Consider the following 20,473-nt stretch of genomic DNA (forward strand, 5'->3'; position numbering starts at 1 on the left):
GGAGCCCTAACCACAGAGAAGGAACCATGGAGGAGGTGACAGTTGTCCCGGATGCTGATGAAACAGTAGGAATATGCCAGGTGGAGGAGATTGCCAGATGGAGGGAAGAGTTTTGTCAGGAGCATGAACTAACATGGTGCGTGTTCAGTTGGAATAGAGACCATTTCCTCCATTTTCTTAAATGGAAAATTTCAAACATTCAGAAATGGAGAAAATAGTATAAAAATTCACCTCTATATGTCCATTACCTAGCTTCAACAATAATCTTGTTCTAGCTATATGTCTATTCACCAATCCCCTTTTTATTTTGATGCAAATCCAAAACATTGAATACTTTCATTGGTAAATAAAAATTTTTCAAGCAGGGCCTCACTATGGTCTTGAACTCTTGTTCCTCCTGTCTTAGCCTCTTGAGTGCTGGGATTACAGACATGTACCATCACACCTGACCCTACGTCAGTATCTTGAAAAGATAAAATATACCTTTTCATTTTCTTTTTAAAAATGAGTCATAGTACATTCTTTTCTCTGAAACTTGACTTTTATCCTAGCCATTTATCTGGGAATTCCACTGTATCAGGACATATGGAATTGCTTTTCTCTTTTAGGAGATTTGTTGTATTCCATTTGTGAATATACCATAATTAACCTACCTCATCCTCAAATCATGGGCATTCAGGTTGCTCTCAATCTTTTTATATCAAAACAAAGTTGAGAGAACACCCATGAGCATACACCTGTGGCAGACCTGTGGGTTGAATTATTGGATGTGCAGCTGCTAGGATCTGTACTCCAGCTTGCATTCTCATTGCTGTGGTCCTGGTTCAGACTTGTATCCTTTCTCATTGGGACAGGTGCAGCTGTTACCTCGGCAGGTATTCTAATCTCCTGCCAAAGTGCATATCCTAAAATGATGTCCTGAATCATTCTTATTAAACACCTCTGTTGGTGTGTTACCATCTACACTACTGGAGCCCCACCTTCTTCTACCTGCTTTCCAGTGCATCCCCAACTTCTTACTCATTTCTCATACACTCTGGGCTTCACTGAAGTTGGGCTTCACTTAGGACCAGCTCACCTGTTCTCTTTTTTCTGTTTGTGGAATTTCAGAGTCCACACAGTGTAAGGATCACTACTTTTGGAGCCAGGTTGACTTGGACTCTTATCCTGGTTCTCTTTGGGAGGTGGAGGAGATGCCATTTAATCTTTTTATCTCAAAAAGATTGTGTGTGTGTCTGTGTGTGTGTGGTGTAGGGTATCAAACTTGGGACCTTGTTAATGTTAGGCAATTCTCTATCACTAAGCAACAACCCCAGCCCTGAGAATCCTTTTAAATAAAGTTTAAAAAATGCCTACCTTGCAAGATGGTTGTAAGGATTAGGGATAATGGGAATACGGTAGGTGCTGAATCAAAGTCAAGTCAGCTTCTTTCTGTGGCCACTATTACCACCGCACCACACTTGATTAGAGCTCCTAGCTCCACATTTGTTGGCTACCTTTGCTTTGTGTGACAGAGGCTGCGGACAAGACTACTTGACCACTAGACAGCAAGCTGACTGTGGGTAGACTCACGACTCACCTCTGGTTCTCCAGACCTGACAGAGAGGAGGCGCTGTGGGCGTTCAGGGCCAGCAGACTAAATGGAGAAAGATGCAGGGGTAGACAAGGTACACCACGCATAGAGACCTCAAGCGAGCTGACAGGTTTGCCGGCGGAGGCGTGGCTTGGAGCGGAGAGTGGGCGGGACTTGACACTGACCCCGCCCCGGTCCGTTCGTGAATGGGCTCCGCTGGCTCAGTCCGCACGCAGCGAGGTGTCCGCGCTGCAACTAGTGTAGCAAGCTCTTCTGCGGGCCGGCGGGCCCGGGTGCCGTGGCGACATGCGTCCGCTGCTTGGCCTCCTCCTGGTCTTCGCCGGCTGTACTTTTGCACTGTACTTGCTGTCCACGCGACTGCCCCGGGGGCCGAGACTGGGCACCGCCGAGGAGCCTGAAGGCAGGTGCGTGGCGTTTTCGGGGTTTATGTCGATGGAGGGGACCGCGGTTGGATTATGGGGGCGTCGACGGTCGGGATGGAGATGGGGTCCAGTGTCCGGCCCGCGTCTACACGGTCTGGCAGGCGGGGGTTACGGGTGCCGGTGCTGGCCGGGACCTGCGTGTCGCCGGTGCGCAGGCGGTGCTGTGGTGACTTGCGGAGGAAACGAGCCGCCCTCGCCCGGGTTCGCCTTCCAGCCCCAGAGTCCCATTTCCAGACAATTCCCAGCCTTTCTCGTCCGTTTTCAGGCTCCCTCTCCCCATCCCACTTCTGTCAGGCCAGCCCTTGAGGCTCTAAGGCATTCAGTCTTCAGGAGAAATGTTGCATGGACTTTATTATTCACGAATTAACGATAGAGCTGCCCTCTTTCTGGCCGTCTCTTCATTTCCCCTACTTGTGAACTAGACGAGGCAGGAGGCGGAACAATCCCTACCCGGCGGGTTTCAAGATTACTGCATGGAAGTAGTGTGCCTGGCACACCATTGCGTCATCAGGGAGTTCACTGATACTCGAATATTAGGACAACTGCCTTCAGCTACCGTGTTCTTTTGCTCTAGCTGAGAAGGCTGTGCTGTGGGCGTCAGATGTACTATGGCAATCATTCTTCTGAGAACCAGGAGGGGTTGCTCATAATTGATCAAAGATTGATTCAAGGACTGGTCAGATGGCAGATTGCCTCTGAAGATTGACTTTACACTGTGACCCTTGTACAAGATGCATAGTGCACTAGCAGCAGACTAAGTGCAGAGTGAGAAGGCAGGCTCCTTGAAAGGGTTGTTTTCAAGCCTGCCATATTACCAAGAAAGTTATGTTTATGATGTGGGATAGATATACTTTGTCAGAGAATCTTTAACTGGTTTGTTAGTGAGTGATAAAGCAGTCGTTTTACCTAGTACTTCGGGAGCAATGTGACTTCTGAATTCTTCTAGGCTTGTAGAGGAAGGGGTGCCCTTGAAAGGCGATTTAAGATGTTTAGTGCTTGCTTGGAAATGAATCCACTTGCATCTTAAGAACTGATTGAAAGGGGGCTGGAGGTGTAGCTGTATGGTAGAGCTATGCTTTGCAGGTGGGAGGCCTTGGGGTTCACAATCCTCAGTACCAAAAATAAACAGATAAATCATAGACCTGAGAACAAAGGGAAGTTTAGTGATTATCCAGCACCAACCCTTTGTTTTTTAGATAAGGAAACTGAGGTCCACAGATGGGCTCAAGGTCACACAACTGGAAAGTAGCAGAGGAGGATTCCAGCCCTGGTCTGTTGCTTCCAAACCAGGCCTCTTTTGTCTGCCTCTGCTGTGTTGTATTGGGTCACCTGTCATCTTGAACTCATGTATGTGTTCCCAGCAGACCATATGATGGACATGTTTATAAACCTTCTTTGGAAAGACACAGCAAGTAACTTCTTAGGTATTAGGCTGATCTGGACTCATGTTTCCATTTGATTTTCCAAATCCCCAGGTTGCTGTGGTTCCCTTCAGACCTAGCAGAGCTGCGGGAGCTCACCGAGGTCCTTCGAGAGTACCGGAAGGAGCACCAAGCCTATGTCTTCCTGCTCTTCTGCAGTGCCTACCTCTACAAACAGGGCTTTGCCATCCCTGGCTCCAGCTTCCTGGTGGGTGTCCTGTACTCCTTCCAACTCTGTTCCTTAGCTATAGAATGCAGCTACTCCAGAACCCCATACAGTTGTTGTGTGGGAGGATGAAATGAAACAGTGGCTGTAGAGATGCTAGCACCTGGTAGCCCTTAGCACTTATTCAATGATCTAGTGATGGATCAGGAAACCCCTAAAAGTTTATTTTCGTCCTGCTTTCCTCTTCTCCCCCAGAGCTCTTCTCTAGGCTCTGACTGGGTTACCTGAGCAGATTTTGTTCAGAAACTGAAAGAAAAACAAATACCTTCAAGAGAAACAGGGAGCTGTGTGGTGCTGGAGGTCAGGGGCTGGCTTCTTGGGACTGTGTCTATCTTGTATTTCTTCCTAAGCTGATTCCTCTTCAGGGCAGAAAGCCAGCTGCTACTTGGTAGAGCTCCACGTCCAGACCTCCCCAGGCTCTGTCTGGTGTGATCTTGGCCATGAGGCTTAATTTCTCACCTACATGGCATGGTGAGGATTATATATGACATATAATCAGGCACTTGACCATGGTAGGTGCTCAGCAAGGCTCCACGTCTCATTGCCAAGGCTCCCTTGTGTTTTCTCTCTTGGATTCCATGCTTTGGCAAGAATGTTTATCAGCCAAACTGCATTTAGGAAGTATTGGTTCACTTTTCCATTTTTGTGAACCTAAGCTTGCTTTAAGTGTCAGCTACAGCTTTCGTCACAGGGAACTTCATTGTTAGTGTACTACACAGATATAATTCTAGCAAAAAACAAAGAAACAAATATTGTACACCAAAGGAATCCTCATGGTTTGTGTTCATCCTTTGAAGTAGGAAAAATAACTTGTGAGGTTCATTTCTACCTTCTTGGAGCCCTGGTGATGTCAGGGTCTCCCACAGTCCATTCAGGCTGGGTGCTGCGTACATGTTATCCATCTAAACTCCCTCCTGCCCTCTGAGGCTTTAATCCAACCCTTATCCTTGTTTTAAAGGTGAAGAGATGGAGGCTAAGCTTGTAGTTCCTAGTATATTCATTCGCTTTTTTAAATGGGTGTTGGGTTTTGGCTATGATGGCACAGGCTCCAGGATGAACTGCCTAGTACCTGCCAGATGTTCTTGTGGTTTGTTTTCTTTGCAGAATGTTTTGGCTGGTGCCTTGTTTGGGCCGTGGCTGGGGCTTCTGATGTGCTGTGTGCTGACCTCAGTGGGCGCCACATGCTGCTATCTGCTCTCCAGTATTTTTGGTAAACAGCTTGTGGTCTCCTACTTTCCTGACAAAGTGGCCCTGCTGCAGAGGAAGGTAAGGAGGGAACACATCTGAGCACTGGGCCCCTGAGAGTCACCTCATGATCTGAAGGAGGTGAAGACCAGGGATTTCCCACAGTGTTCCTCTGTTCTGCCTCGGAGGTCCAAGGGGTTCTTTTTTGATGTCTTCATGAGGCACAGAACTGGGATCAGTGCCAGCTCCCCTCATTACCTGCTCTGTGGCTTTGGGCAAGTTCCCAGTTTCTCTGATCTTCTGTTTTCAAAATGGGAAAAACAGTCTCTACCCAAGAGGACTGTGGGAAGAGTTGGGAATAAGCTATGTAAAGTGTCTCTTATAGTGACTGGAGACCCTTTCTGCTTCCTAACGCTTGATTCTTTGCTGCAGGTGGAAGAGAACAGAAACAGCTTGTTCTTCTTCTTACTGTTTTTGAGACTGTTCCCAATGACACCAAACTGGTTCTTGAACCTTTCTGCCCCGATTCTGAACATTCCCATTGTGCAGTTCTTCTTCTCAGTTCTTATTGGTAAGACTGTTGAGCAAGTTTGATGCTTTAGAGCTGTGGCATTGGGGGACTACTCTGGGTCACATACCACATGGTATGTACCTACCTCTGATGCTCACCAGGAGCATCTTCCAGCCTGTCACCTAATGTAATTACTCCTGATTTCAAATCTACTCGTACTTGAACATGAAATTCATAAAAATAGCTTTAGAATAAATAAGTATTGTTCATTCTAAGACTGTAATTAGTGCCTGTTGTGTGCCAAGACCAGTCTTTAAGCCTGAAACATAGACCACCTTGTCTTAAACCTTCCTTAACGGTGCAGAAGGAGTGACATTCAGGGCTTGTGGGTCAAATATAACAAATCTGTAGTGCTATTAATAGGGAATGGCTAAGAGAAATTGAGATCTTAAATCAAAGCAAAGTCGACCACAGCCAATTCTAGTCCTTTTAGCTTTCAGACAGTGTCTATTGTGTCAGCTAATGGAGGTTAACAGTTTGTCATTTCCCAGGTTGCATGAGGTGAGGGCTTGGAAGGACTCTGGAGACAGGGGTTCCTTCCTGTCTGACAAGCTGTGTACCTTGAGTGGTCTGTGATCTTTGTCTCCCATATGCTTCTTCTATTACAAAAGAGGAGTCCCAAGCTGCTCAGAAGCTCAGGGGAAGGGATAGGGAGAGGATTCTAAAACTGCAGGTTCTTGGATTCTACTCCAGAAGCAAGTAACTGGAATCTCTAGGGTAGAACCTGAGAATGTGTTTATTTTTATTTTATTTAAATATCTTTTTTGAGACAGGATCTGTGTAGCCCTGGTTGGCCTTGAACTTGTAATATTCCCACCTCAGCCTGAGTGCTGGGATTATAGGCACGAACAACCATGCCTGGCTTAAAAATGTGTTTTCAACGTCTTCACCAGGGGATTGTTATGCCACGAGCCTGCCCAGTCACAAACCAGACTTTTGGAAACCAGTAGCTTTGATGGCTTCTTAGACAGCAGAATATGAAAAGTAGTACTTCTTTTTAAGAAACTGTTGTGGCTTGGGTTTTTACAAATATTATGCATACGATAAGTTTCATGATGGTGCTTCTGTATTTACTTTGACTCTTGGGCATCCAGAACCAATCTTGGGTTCCTTTAGTAAACATATGAGCTTCATGAATTTTTGTACTAACTTACCCCCAGACTTATTTTTTTCTTCTGTGCTCATTTGTCTTTGGTATTTTAAAATTACTGTCTTACTGTAATGTACACATATTTGTGTACACCATCTCAACTTCTTTGGTAAATAAGCAGGTGTATATAGGAAGTGAGGAAAATGGGGAGTGAATAGACAGGTGGGAAGGAGGGACAAATAGCTGGGGTCACTGTTCTGAGTTCCTGGTCATTGCTGAAATGTTACTTTTGTAATTCTCTTGCCCCCATTAATAGGCTCTTTTCTCTTGTATTTTTCCAGGTTTGATCCCATACAATTTCATCTGTGTGCAGACAGGCTCCATCTTGTCAACCCTGACCTCTCTTGATACTCTCTTCTCCTGGGACACTGTCTTTAAGCTGTTGGCCATTGCCCTGGTGGCCTTGGTTCCTGGAACACTCATTAAAAAATTTAGCCAGAAACACCTGGAATTGAATGAAACAACGAGCACTAACCACATAAATAGTAGAAAAGACACGTGATCTGATTTTCTGTTTCCACAGTGCTGGACTCTACTGTTGATTTTTGTAATGGGCATGGTCCTTTAAAGGCCCTTGTTTTTAATTGCCCTTACTAGGTGATATGGACACTATTCATGTGTGTGCAGCATCTTGCCAAAAAGTGCACTCTGCTTTAAAAGGTGAATTGTATAGCATTCTCAGTCCAGCCCTGGTTTAACAGGAGTCTGAAATGGATGGCCTCCTAGAAAACCCCATTTCTGTTTTATTTAATAACAAGGGACTCAGGATAGTCTGCTGGGTTTGCCTGTTGCCTGCCCCTAGGCTGCCTTGGAAGAAGATGCTGGTTGGCCTTGTCTAGAGTGCCTCTTGCAAAGTGTCAGGCTGTGTGACAGGTGTCCTGTTAAGTCCCTGTGGATGTTATTGTGTCAGTGCTGACTTGTGCACCCACATCACTTTTCATCTTGTTAAGTCTTTTGAAAGCGTTTTTTCTGTACTTTCCTGCTGATGAGCTACCTCTTCCATAAACCAAGGACAACAAACTGACAGTCTGCTTAGGACTTACACAGATAGCTCAGATCCAGTGATTTCTGTGATGCTACCATGTATGTCAGATCTTATGGTTGTAAGTCCTGGCAAGCTGATTGTAAACAGACCATTAAATATGAATGGAGAAAACGCTGCATGTTATGAATATGTTGTGAAAATTCTTACCCATCTGGACAGGGCAGAGCCTTTGTCTCATCTGAATCAAATGACCTTCTGTACGTTTTCTAATGTCCTTTCTGCATGGGAATCCCTTTACCTTTTCCTGCTAGGAGAATGGAGTCAGTACATTAGGCTGTCAGCCAGTGTATCCTGTGAATGCTCTTCACCTTGTCATTTACTGAGAGTAACTGAGGAAGAGCTGTACCTTTTAATTCAGAGCAAAAGTTGTGTCACTATATAATTACCTAAAGCTGCTCTATAGCTACAATATTGGAATGTGGACCTGAACTGACCAGCTCTGTGATCCTGGGTCCTACAGTAACTCATTGTGACTTACCAGAACTGCTAACCTTGAGCATTATCTGGCTTTTTATTTGGCTTTGTCAAGAATATTGCCAAGGTGTTAATCTAGGACTCTTGTTCTACATGAATTCTTGGGAATATTCATATTTCATAGAAAGAATGGACTCCCAAGTGGTGTTTTTTAGACATGGTTTGATTCTTTCACACTAAGGCTTTCATTTTCAAAATGTGTTTCTTTTAAAAAGAAGTGGGTGAGAAGACAGCAGACTGGGCTTTGAAATCAGTGGGTCACAGAGTTCTGGAGTAGGGAGAGGGAAAAAGGAGGGAAAGTTTCTACCCTGTTGTAAATGTGGGTCCTTTGCCCCTTCCAGATCCTTAGATTTCTCTATCTCTCTTCTTCCCTCTTGTCCTCCTGCATAATTTTGCAACAATGTGCCTTATCAGGTATGAGTTTATACATAAAGAGATTTCCCAAATAAAGGAATATAAATGTTCTGGAATAAATAAATGAACATAAGAGTTTATTTGTACATGTTACTATACTAATTTTCAATTGCCCTTATCAATGGGAATCAGGATTGGCTGAAAATCAGACAATCCAAAATGGCATTTTAGCCTTCCACTCTGAGTAGGCCTCTGACCAAGACTGATCCAGATTCCCATTTTTCCTCTCTCTGCTCACTTTATAGTGAGGTCACTATTAACAGGAACAGCTACAGGATGGGCAGCATAATAGCATAGGAAAGAGGCAGAGTGCCTGTCTAGGCTTTTATGGAAAAACTCAAGGAGAGACAATAATGGAAATGGTTCTCTTCCTTTTGTGTTTGTAACTGAAACATACTGTACTGGCTGCAGAAAGCCCAGTCTTTCTTCCTGAAACTGACAAATGCTAAAACCTGTTAAGGCAGCTCATAGGACATAAATAGCACCTTTAGGAAAAGAAAGGACCAGAAAATGGTGAAGTACACTTTTTAATTTCATGCATTTGTTTGTTTTGATAGTCATTCTTTTTCCCATTGCTGTTCAATACAAAGAAGGAGGCAGCATCAAAAAAAAAAAAACATGGGGAGCAGGGGAACTGACAGCAGAGACCACAGTAGAGACAGGTAAGGGGGTTCATTTTGAGACAACCACAAAAAAGAAATTCAGTTGCTTCAAATAGGAACTTAAATTGTATAATAAAGAATCAAAGAGGGTCTTTCTTCCCACTCCTGGAGTATGGAGTCACCAGAGTGGAGAGCCACTTGCATGATGTGGTCAAGATGTGACAACTTCCTAATCACTTGCACATGCTGGCTCGGGGTCCCTCTGGCTTGTTATCGTTGGAGGACCATGGTCACTGGCCCCATGATCACTGGGGCCAGGAGCCAGTGATCCCCTGAGTGCTGTGAAGTGGCTCTGAAGAGCAGACCTGCCATTCTGCTGGAAGCTTCCTTTCTAGTGGCCTTGCCATCTGCTTGGGGCTTGGCTTGGTGTGCAGTCCTGCCATCATGCCTTGGCCATATGGCAGCCAACCAACACCTTAACCTAGCAACTTTTCAACTGTTTGTCTCAGAGCAGTGATTTCAGAGCTCCCTTTTCTGCCATCTGTCCCTGAGAAATGCTCCAGGTCCCACAAGGGTTCTCCACCTAGCCTAGTTTCATTCCAATTTGAACAGGCATTTGCAGTATCAGTAGTGGCATGCAAATAAAGTAATAGGACTAATGGGCCAGTCTGAGAGGTTGATAACACTGGTAGTGTGAGTACATTGGAACATTTGTTCTATGACATCAAAGAAAAACCTTGCTGTCTGGAAAGGCACTAAATTCATACTGACAGTATAAGACAAAGTCTGGAAAAAAAAGTCACATTTCTCTCACACATCTTGAGAGGAAGCAAGTAACTGGGACTGACCACGTTGACTTTCTGTTTATAGAAGGTAAGTGGAAAAAAGAAAAGAAAAAGGTGAGGAAGAAACATGCTGATTCACAAGTATGTGAATGAAGAGACATTTTGGAATTGTATCCATCAATGATTGGTGGCTATTCAACTGGAATTGTAGTTTAAAGGGACTAGAGTAGAGGCAAGTGATCTTTTCCCTACCATGGTACTGCCTCACCAGCTTTAGGTGGAATCCATTAGGAGAACACTGGTATAATCCTGTCATTCTCCCATTAGGGAAACTCAAGATCTCAAACAACCTTTAGGAGAATATGAGCTTAGCGCTGCACAGGGATTCATCAAGAGGTATTAGTGCTATAAATGCTGTGTTGTGAGTGGTTCTAAGGCTGTGTTTAGGCTCAGTAGGAAAGAATATGGTGCCAAATAATGTTGGTCATGGGTGTTTAGGATACAGGTGGTAAGTGGTGGTATTCTGGTTTCTGGCCTAGTAGAAAAACGCAACATACCCACCAACAATACTGTGAAGTAGAGCAAGAATTTCTTGGGTTCAAAATATGTTCTGTTCTGGAGAATTCAGTTTCAGGAAGTATAACTAGGAATGTTTTAAGAAAAGAAAAATGAGACATAAAGGCATGGGGGAAACTAGTAAAGCATCTGATCAATAAGATTGAATTTACACTAGGAAGACTTCAACATAGCAGGAGAGAACATTTAAAATCTAGACTACTAGGAAAGCCCCAAACTATCACATCTATCTTAGGGTCAGGATAGGGGAATAATTTAGCACAATGGAAGCCCTGAAGCAAATATCCAATACTTAGTAACTTCTACTAAAGCAACCTTAATCCTAGAAGGATAATGTGTTGATAGCAAAGTTTTAAAATATTTAAACTTCAAGTAGGCCATCCCAAATTATTTTACAACAGGGCCAGCATCTTTATCTTCCTGGGCAGGAGCTCCCCACAATCTTGCAAACAGGTCTAAACTTTAGTGGTGGTGAGGTCCATTATCATTTCAAAGTGGATACAGTCTTTTCTGTCCCTCTGCTAAGGAATTGCTATTCAAGAACATGATCTAGAAAAAGACAAATCAAACCCAAATGCTCATCTGTAATATAAATTGAAACTCATCTTTTTAGTCAGTCAAAAACAGATGTCTAATGAATGTGAACATTCATCCAAAAGGGGTTAAACTTTCTATCAGTGATGAAGCTTGAAATCTCAGTCCTCTGAGTCTCCTTGAAGCATTGTTGCAGCTGACAGAACTGAAGAACTGGCTCTTAAATTCCCTGAGCTCTTGATTCAACACTCTTGATGACTGTGAGCTCTTCTCAAAGCCACACATCAGTTCAAGATTTTTGTGGCTATCACAAGGCAGACAGTGAAGGATAGGGCTGGGAAAGAGAGGGTTATTTCCCTTTTAACTTTGATTAAGAACACCATTCTTCTCTGCATTTCTAGTCAATTCTTGACAATACAGTGAAGGACTGAAGATTTGACACTATCTACTTCCCTAACATGGTCATATATAATAGTTAATCTAGATAAGGTGGTATTAGCATGACAGACAGTCAAAATGGAAATTTAAAAAAACCATCAGAATTATGATGTATCGGGTGGATTTTCATCACTGGAAACTGTAATCAGAAGTTGATCCTCATGTTTCTCTGTTGCCACTAAAGGGAGTAAAAAAATAGAACAAACTAAAAAGTGTGGTGTCTTGTGCTGAACAGAAAGAGGACATGGAGTTGTAGTATCTTCATTCCAAGGAGTAATGAACCAGATTCAAGTGCAGAGCAATCTTAAGTTAGAGGATGGAAAATAGAGCCTTTCAAGATTCCTTCCCAGCTCCAATTCTCTAAGTTATAAGGCCTCCTTGAATTCTTCAGCCTTGTTATAAGGTGACATCATAGTCGGCATTTGATGTCATGCCATTTATGTTATTATGTGTATATATATGTATATATATTTTTTTCTTCTTTTTTAAGTCTGTTACTCCAGATTAGTTGGAAAAGGTTGGTTCTGTGGGATCTGGCAGGAAGGATATTATGAACAATGCTGTCAATTCTTGAAATCAATCCACAAGTCCCATGCAGAAATTCTGTAAGTCTGTTCCTCTCAGGGCATTAAATAATTCTTTTTGTTTCTAATGTAGTCCTGTAACTTTATTTCTTAAGAAACTTGAGAAAGTTTACAGCCTTTGAACTATTTGTTCAAAAGTCATCTGCCCACTCAGGAGCTTTCATTATCAAGTGAAAATCACAGTGGGCTTCAAGGCAGAACATGCATCCCACATGATTGTTGTTGTATACAGAAAATTAGGGGATACAACTAAGATGAATACCAGGGAGCTCCCAAATGGCAGTTCCATTTTCAAGCCTTCATTAAAATCACAAAATCCATAATAATAATTCATAATTAGCAATAAACAATCATTGTGCTACATCATAAACCACACCTTCTGATCGACAGAAAATGAGAATAATACAAAATAAAATAATGATAATGCTATAAGTTAAGATATTTCATGTAGTCCAGCTACACAATTTATATAAAATGAAATAATTTAATGCAACAATACTGCCCTCTGTATAAGTTAAACATTTTCCTTCATCCTACCATGAACTATAAATTATACATACTAAATTTTAAATCAGTCACTACATAAAATGTAAACAAATGGAGGGACCAAACAAACAAAAGGAACTGTTCTAAATTCCCTCCTGCCTTTCCTTTTTGGCTGATGCAATCAGGGAAATCCAGAAGAGAGGCCCATGTCCACCTATGTTGGAAACATTTTAATACCTGCATGTACAAGTCTTTCCTAACATCCTACATGATACACTGTTAGAGTCCAGCCAGTGTAGAGAGGTTGTTTGACAATGGCCCATCTCAGAGACAGAGACAGGAATTACATCAACATCTACTTGTGTATAAAATTCTAGATAAAAATTCCTCATGCTGGGCACGGGTGGCACATACCTGTAACCCCAGCACTCGAGGCTGAGACAGGAAGATGGTGAGTTTGAGGCCAGCTTGGGCTACCTAGTGAAACCCTGTTTCCAAAAAGGCTTTTTTCCCTTAAAGCCAAGGGTCCATGAAGTACCTTGGGATGCTTTTCAGAGATCATGGCCCTGGAGATAGAAAGAACTTCATGCTTTTGACAAAGTAAAATATCTCCAATTGCTGCTCAGCAACATTTGTTCTTTCCACAAATATCCAAATCCAACTAATCAAAGCTACAGAAATTCAGAGTGAAGTAAAAATATATTTCACAAGCAGCATTTAACAAAAATGCTATTGTCATGGAAGAGGGGTTGCCTTTTGCAAGTTGCTTATTTTGCCTTTATTCTGACAGTGATAGCCAGTCATGAAAGCTTCCAGGATAGGATAAGTTAATAAATAAAAACAAGGGAATGGTTTGGAATTGGACATTGGACAGACACAAACACACATCCTAGCTGCCTTCAAAATCTATTCTCCTGTTCGAATCAATATGATTCTAGAGAACAAGCAACCTGGGTCCAGAGGGATGATCCCACCTTTTCTATACAGCTGGTGTGAACCATGCTGAGAACACACAAATTTCCCATCTATGCTGTGTAGGTGACCTTTTTCTTCTCCTCAAGAGACCCTCCCTTTTCCTAAAGGAGGTTGTTAACAGGTAGAAGAGAAAGAAGCTATAGGAAAATGGCACTTGAGTCTGAAAGATCAACATATTGGTGAAGGTAATGACAGTGACAGCATTAAAAAGGGAAGTATTTGCCATGGACAAAGTTTGATGCTATCTGTAAGCCTCACTATCAAATGCTGCTTAAAGGTTAAAAAGTGAAGTCTACATACAGTTTTGATTTTGTGATTTTCCTCCTCTTAGAGGAAGCTTATGCCCTCAAGGACCTTGGGTGCAAATAGCTGCTCACCAAACTTTTTTGGATCATTTCCATCACCCACCTGGTCAAGCTGGTTGAATTTAATGTGGTCTGTTCACAAGTTACCTGGAATTGCTTTTTCTCTTGCTATTCTTTATGTTCTAAAATGTTGAATATGTCTTGCTCTGGTTGTTCTTCAGTCATTTATGGCCAAAAAAACTGGTCCCCTATTCAAGCAGCAGTAATACCTCCTGGCCCCACAAACTCCCAAGGATGTTGCACCTAGAGTCCACTCTTTTTTTTTCTTTTTCCTTTTCTTTTCTTTGTCTCTCTTTTTTTTTTGCAAGAAATTATTGTCTCTCTATATACCATATATAGTTCACTCTTTACAGTACAAAGTGTTAAAATGTTCAACAAAAATAAATATCAATGTTACAGTAGATAGAATATTCAATAAAATAGATCCCTGCCATTCTTGATTGAAATGTTCATTGAGACTTAATTTCATTTGGATATATTTTTCCAGAGATTTACAAAGTCTCATGTTCCTGTTATTGCAGCTCATTTCTTGGGGGTAGTAAAGATGGGGTGGCTCTCATCCCGGACAAAATCAGGAAGAGAGAAGAAGAGTCTTGGGCTGGGGTGGGTTTGAAATGCCAGTGTCATGGGATCTTCAGGATGGGGATTCCTTCATCACCAAGTAGCAGAGCTGTAGTGTTTGTTGGTCCTTACTGTAGCATCAGAACACTCCCCCTCTGAAGAGTCACAGTCTGATTCTTCAAACTGCATAGGGTTCTGCAAAGTCACACAAAAGAAGACTTAGTTCATTTCTACAATTCTTCAGTGAGCATACATTAAGCACCTCCCACATGACAGGAACTGTACAGGGTAAGTGGGTGGCAAAGATAAAGGGGACCAAGTCCTCTCCTTGTGGGGCTTTTCTCTGGAGCAACGAGGCATAGGGTTGATAATAATGGTGATGGCTATGACAATTATAGTGGTACCCTCCATATCCTCGCTCATGCGGCATTTACTGTAAGTACTTCACCTCTGTTAACCATTTTATGCTCATGATAACTTACGGAGCTAGATCACATCTTACGGACACAATAAGTGAGATATCAATACCCCCATTTCACAGATAAGGAAACTGACCTTCAAAGAAGTCACATTTATAATATCCACCCAAGGTCACATAGGAAGTGGAAAGGCTGGAATTTACACGTTGTCAGTCTAACTCCAGGGTATACACTTAACTAAACCAGTATGCTCTCCTGTCTCTCCAAAGGCATATAAAATAAATACACTAGACAGAATATTCCAGGGGAGAGTGGAGACACAGAGGAGGGAGGTTCATCTTCTTAACCAGGCTGAAAGAGGGGTGGAGAGGAGATGAGGTTTGAGTTAAATCTTGAAATGAAGGGTTCCTGAGCAGTTCAGTGTTTGTGCCTTACTTGGAAGAAACTATCATCATTTCCGGGAGCTCTGTTGGTTTGTTTCTACTTACTTCATGGAGGCAGGTGGATATTATACACTAAATGAACATTGTAAAAGACTTAAGGGCTTGAACATATTCGAACCCAAATGAGCCAGGAAGGGAACAGTGATGAGAGAAGGAGAGGTGCCTACCTCGTAGCCACGTTCCTCCGCACAGAGCTTGCCCAGGGACATTTGCGTCTTCACAAGGCGCACAGCACACTCCTTGTCAGAAAGCCCATCTGAGTGTGAGGATATCTCAATGGGGATCTCGGGTGTCTGTGACAGCAGGTCATCTAGCTTCTCAGCCAGGCGGTCTTCAAGTTTATCAGCTAACTCATCGGGACTGTTTGAGTGGTCACTTGTATTTCCTTCCTCTCCATCATCAGACACAGAGAAATTCTCAGAACTAAAGGTTGAATATGACTGACAGCTGCTGATACAGCGATGGGGCCTAGAAGATGGAGAAAAGCACAGGAATTTAAGCACAGAAGCAACTACTTTCCTGTCTTATCTATCAGAGTTGGAGTGAAAGACAATCCAGTTCCCCTACCCGCAGAGGAAGACTTAAAATCAAGATAGGCATAAACTACTTAATTTTAAGGCAATATAGAGGTGCTATAGACTGAATTATGTCCTCTCAAAATTCTCTGTCTCCTTTTCTATGTCTCTCTTTGCCATGTGAAAACACTACAAGAAGATGGCTGTCTTTATGATAGGAAGAGAGTCCTCACTAAGAACTGAATCAGCTGTTACTTTATTAGTCTAGACTTCTCCAGAATTGTGAGAAATAAATTTCTGTAACTTAAGCCACCCAGTCTGTGATATTTTATTATAGCAGCATGAGCAGACTAACACAGGGAGGTTCATTAAAAAGCAACAAAATTAGCCACAAACAGTATGGTGATCCCTCCCAAACTTTCCTCTGTATTCTCAACTGTGGCTGTGGATCTAACTTCCTATGAAATGAATTCTCATGACCAAGGATCTGGTAAGCATAGGCAACTTTCAAAATGTGGCAATGGAAAACAAACACAGTGAGTTCAACTTTCTGCATAAAAGTGGCTGTCAGAGAGAGAATTGTGCTTGAACAGCAGGTGTGGCAAATTCATTCCACTGAAAATAATCATGTGCCTACTGGTTTTACCTTTGTCTTCGTGGAAATTCAACTTCACTATCTACTTCCCCTTCTTCTTCAGAGGAGTCATCTCCACTCTGAGGAGAACAAGGAGAAAGACTTATTTATTTTATTGTATGTATGTATGTATTCATTTCTTTTTGGCAGTACTGGTGTTTGCAGGGCCTTGTGCTTGTTAGGAAGGTGCTCTACCACCTAAGTCATTTCTTTTAAAATAAATAACACTTACTTATTTTAGCATGTCTCTCTCCCTCTTCCACCCCCCACTACATATAAAGGATTTAATTTTCATCAAAAGGCATTTGGTAATAGCTTGCTGAATATCCTCTTTAAACATATGTGTCCTTATTCATTCATTTAGTAACTTGCCCTGAGTATTCGTGATGACAGGCTCTGTCCTAGAGGCTGGAAGATGTAGAACTGAGTAAAACTTTCTTTGTCCTCAGGGAGTTAAAGGCTCCATGAAAGTGTCCACATGTGGGTGATGGAGAAGGAAGCTGGAGAGATCTGGGATTTGGGGACAGACTCTGGTAATTATTGTCAGTCAGTATAATCATTGCTTCCAGGTTCTTTTACAGAAATTTCATCAAGGTGATATTTCAGTTTTTGAAAGTCCAACATTTTTTCCCCTTTATATACTGTTGGACCATATCTCATTTGTATCATATTCTTCATTCCAATTTAACACTGCATACAAAATAGGTGTTTATCATCATAGATATGTATAATTATTATTTTTAAATTTAAAAAAGATGTTTCATGCATTTTGATTGAGTCAGAATGTTGGCAGGGATAAGGGAGCTCTGGTTGGGACACCTGAGCTCTGTGCTGCACAGCTCTTATGTTTGATCTGGAAAGCTGGGTAACTATCTGGGTTCAAAGATAATCTCTCTCTCACAGAAGAAAGAGCTCATCTAGCATCACGGGCAGAAGAACAGCTGCACTTAAGACCAACTGTTCTTAACTCTAGTGTCATAATGTACTGGATTATGTAATTTCTTGTGAGCTAGGTAGTCCAAGTAACTGTGCCAAAGATTGAAAGTGCTATGCCTTTTGAAAGCCAGTTCTAAAATACCGTGACTCACACTCATTTGTATTCTGGTAGGCTTTTTTGAATAGGAAAGACAGGAATGTAGTTATTCTGACTACTTGAGATGAGAAGTCTACCTGAGGACTGGTCATGGGAGTGTATCTCAGTAAAGAGAAAGTGAGCTTCTCTGCAGGAGTACAGTTCCAGTGAGGCCAAATGTACGAGGGGTGTGTTTTTGGGTCTGCAGAGCCATAGATGGCACTAAAATGGCAGTGGGGCAGTTCAAAGGTACATGTTACCTGGGGTAACTACTTGAAGGTATGGATTTCTTCTTTGGATGATGGAAATGTTTTAAAATTGGTCCTAATGATGACTTCAGAACTATGTGGATAAAACACTGAATTGTACATTTTAAATGGAATACTGTGTGGTATATGAATTATATCTTAATAAAGTTGTTAGCAAAAGATATATGTTACTGGCCACTGGGCTGGGTGAGTGGAGAATGCATTAGCTCAAATCAGTTGCACCATCTGAAATCCAATATATATAGTCAGTAGCAACAATGTGTATAGACAGAAGAATGCAATTCTGAGATAATAAACTGTCTCCATCTTCAACTTCTTTTCTAATTGATCATATATACTTTTTTACATTTTAGACCCTTTCATTCTTTCAATTAAATGCTTGATGACAGTAATGATGCAATGAAACAATACTTAAAATTGAGTGGGTGTTTACCATGTTCTAAACACTTTTCATACATAATCTGTTTTTCCCCCAATGCATTAGCAAGATGAACTAACATTTTTGGAAGGCTGCTATGTTCCAAGCCTTGTTCTAAATACTTTCTATGTATTAACTCATTTACTCCTCATATCAACTGATGAGGCCATTGTTTAGACAAGAAAGCTCAAATCCACAAAAGTGCTAAGTAGAAGAGCCTGGCTTTGAACTAAGATATGTCTGACTCCCAAGTTCATGATCTTACCCAAATGGTAGACTGCCTCCAAGCTAATAAAGCCCAGGCAGCCAGTGGATGAGGAGGAGAGAAACAGACTTCACGACTAAGAAACAGCTGGATCATGATGGGTAATAATTAAGGAAATGTTTTCCAAATTATATTGTGAAAAAGTCTAGGCCATGGGGGATTAAAAGATGTTATTTTCAAAAGGTTGTATGGACACATAGGTGAAGCAAATGCTAGATTATATAAGTCTACTCCACAATTTCTTAAAGTCTATGGTTTGTCAATGTGCATTAGGAATCTCCAAGAAGTGACACAGAACACTGTTTCTCAAACTCATTTTCTAAGAGGATCCTTCTTTCTTGCAACATCCTTCAAGACTAGAGTTCTAGGGTAGTGGTTTCCAAACTATTTTGATTATATATCCTTAGTCAACGGTTTTTCATGAATTACATATATTCAAACTAGTCCCTTAGTTCAGTGTTCCCAAAGTGTACTCCGGAGTCTATCACTTAAGTACTTAAAAAAGTATTTTAAGTAAAAGAAACCTCTATTTGTGTTTTTGTTATCTCATTCTTTTCCAAAATGTATACTTTTTATGAATGTTTTATAATGTACATAACACAATCGTCTCTGATATTCTTTTTTTTTTCTGATATTCTTTGAAGCAGCGACACAGCCTGCTCTTGTCATGACACCTTACCTTCTGAAGGGGCCTTGTTTTTCGAGGTAGCACTGGGGGGGTGATGTGATGAGGGGTGCCAAGGGATGATGCAGACCTATAGCCATTGAATTCATTTTCTTCCATTTTTTCAGGGCCCTGGGCATTTTCTGAGAGGGCACTGTGTGCTGGTGACTTGGAAAGGTCAGGGCTCCTTCCCACTGGCTCAGTTGTGGGTGTGTCTAAGCACCCAGATTGTTCTGGCCTGCACTGGAGGCAGGGGTCATAAGGGTCAGCCTGACAACAGTCCCAGGGGCAAGCCTGGCCCTGGTCAGGCCCAGAACTTCTCCAGCAATCTGCTGCCATAGCTGTGGAGATGAGGTCAGGGCTAGAGCCAGGCATCTGTCTTTGAGCATGGTTGCTGAGTGGGCTCCGCAGGGCTGCAGCTGGGCCAAAATACCTCAGGTTGTTGGCACAGGTTGCAATGTCCTGTCCGTGCATATTGAGTCGGGGATGATGGTTCTGAGACTGGGTGGAAGGGGGTTGCTGGTATTGCTGCTGCAGAGAATGATGGTGATGGAGAGAAGGGGACTGCGATTGAGCTTGATGTAGGTGAGTGGAATGGGGTGAATTTTCCTGGGCTGGCTGGTTTTTCAAGATTGCTGCAAAGTCACTATGGCTGCCTCTACTGTTCCCCCGGCGATGGCGTGGTTTGCTTCGATACCGGCTCTTGCTGCTTGAGGTGGACATTTTGGGACTTCCAGACAAAGGGGATGCAGTGGGAATCACCTCTGTACTGGGGATACCTTCAGATCGCAACAGATCTGGCCTGGGGAAAAAAATAACAGATTTAGTTTTAGACATATGAAGACTCATTCCAGTTTGGAGAAATACATCCCAAGCCTTCAAATATACATACCCTTTGATTGTTTGTGGTGCTGCGGATCAAACCCAGTGATACTGTGCAGTAAAATCTTATGGAATGGGAATAGTAGAAATGAAACCAAGCCACATCTTATGAATAAGACACCAGCCTGAGCTGACCAATTGTCAGTTCAGTACCACCCCAGTACCTTCGTCCCCCCCTCCAAAAAAAGATGTTTGATGATGCCATATTAAAATATTGTTTAAAATAGCAAAATGGAAACAAATGTGCACTTACAGAGGACTTCTTTTATTCCTTCTGGATTTTATTCTGTGTCTCACTAGCTTACAGAGCTACTCAATCTTCTTTAAATTATAATTCTAATCTACAGTGTTCTTGAGCTCTTTCTCATAATCCTAGCTATCAGCTTGGTGCCAACATGCCAAGGTAAATACCTACCAACATGCATGGGTATTTGCCCACTATCAGAAACCTGTCTGGTGATGGATTTGAGGAGATCCCTGATCA

The 20,473-nt window shown here is 42.2% G+C and overlaps 2 protein-coding genes across 5 annotated transcripts in view; one reads left to right on the forward strand and one right to left on the reverse strand.

Moving 5' to 3' along the window:
• The first annotated feature begins 1,767 nt into the window (after positions 1–1,767).
• Positions 1,768–7,741, forward strand: Tmem41a (transmembrane protein 41A). Its single transcript, XM_020183931.2, has 5 exons — positions 1,768–1,998; positions 3,492–3,645; positions 4,768–4,929; positions 5,281–5,419; positions 6,851–7,741. Exons 1-5 carry the CDS (start codon positions 1,880–1,882, stop codon positions 7,069–7,071), a joined length of 795 nt encoding a protein of 264 aa, XP_020039520.1. The 5' UTR covers positions 1,768–1,879; the 3' UTR covers positions 7,072–7,741.
• Positions 6,195–20,473, reverse strand: part of Map3k13 (mitogen-activated protein kinase kinase kinase 13) — a 160,417-nt gene continuing 146,138 nt past the window's right edge. For all 4 annotated transcript variants that reach the window (XM_074073606.1, XM_074073605.1, XM_074073604.1 and 1 more), the window contains 4 exons: positions 19,123–19,909; positions 16,432–16,499; positions 15,438–15,738; positions 6,195–14,603 (listed from right to left, as the gene is read on the reverse strand). In XM_074073606.1, the coding sequence (XP_073929707.1) occupies positions 14,502–14,603; positions 15,438–15,738; positions 16,432–16,499; positions 19,123–19,909 (1,258 nt within the window). In that variant the 3' untranslated portion in view covers positions 6,195–14,501. The remainder of the gene's footprint in view (positions 14,604–15,437; positions 15,739–16,431; positions 16,500–19,122; positions 19,910–20,473) is intronic.

The sequence above is a fragment of the Castor canadensis genome, chromosome 5 (genome assembly GCF_047511655.1).
Source record: "Castor canadensis chromosome 5, mCasCan1.hap1v2, whole genome shotgun sequence".
NCBI lineage: Eukaryota > Metazoa > Chordata > Mammalia > Rodentia > Castoridae > Castor > Castor canadensis.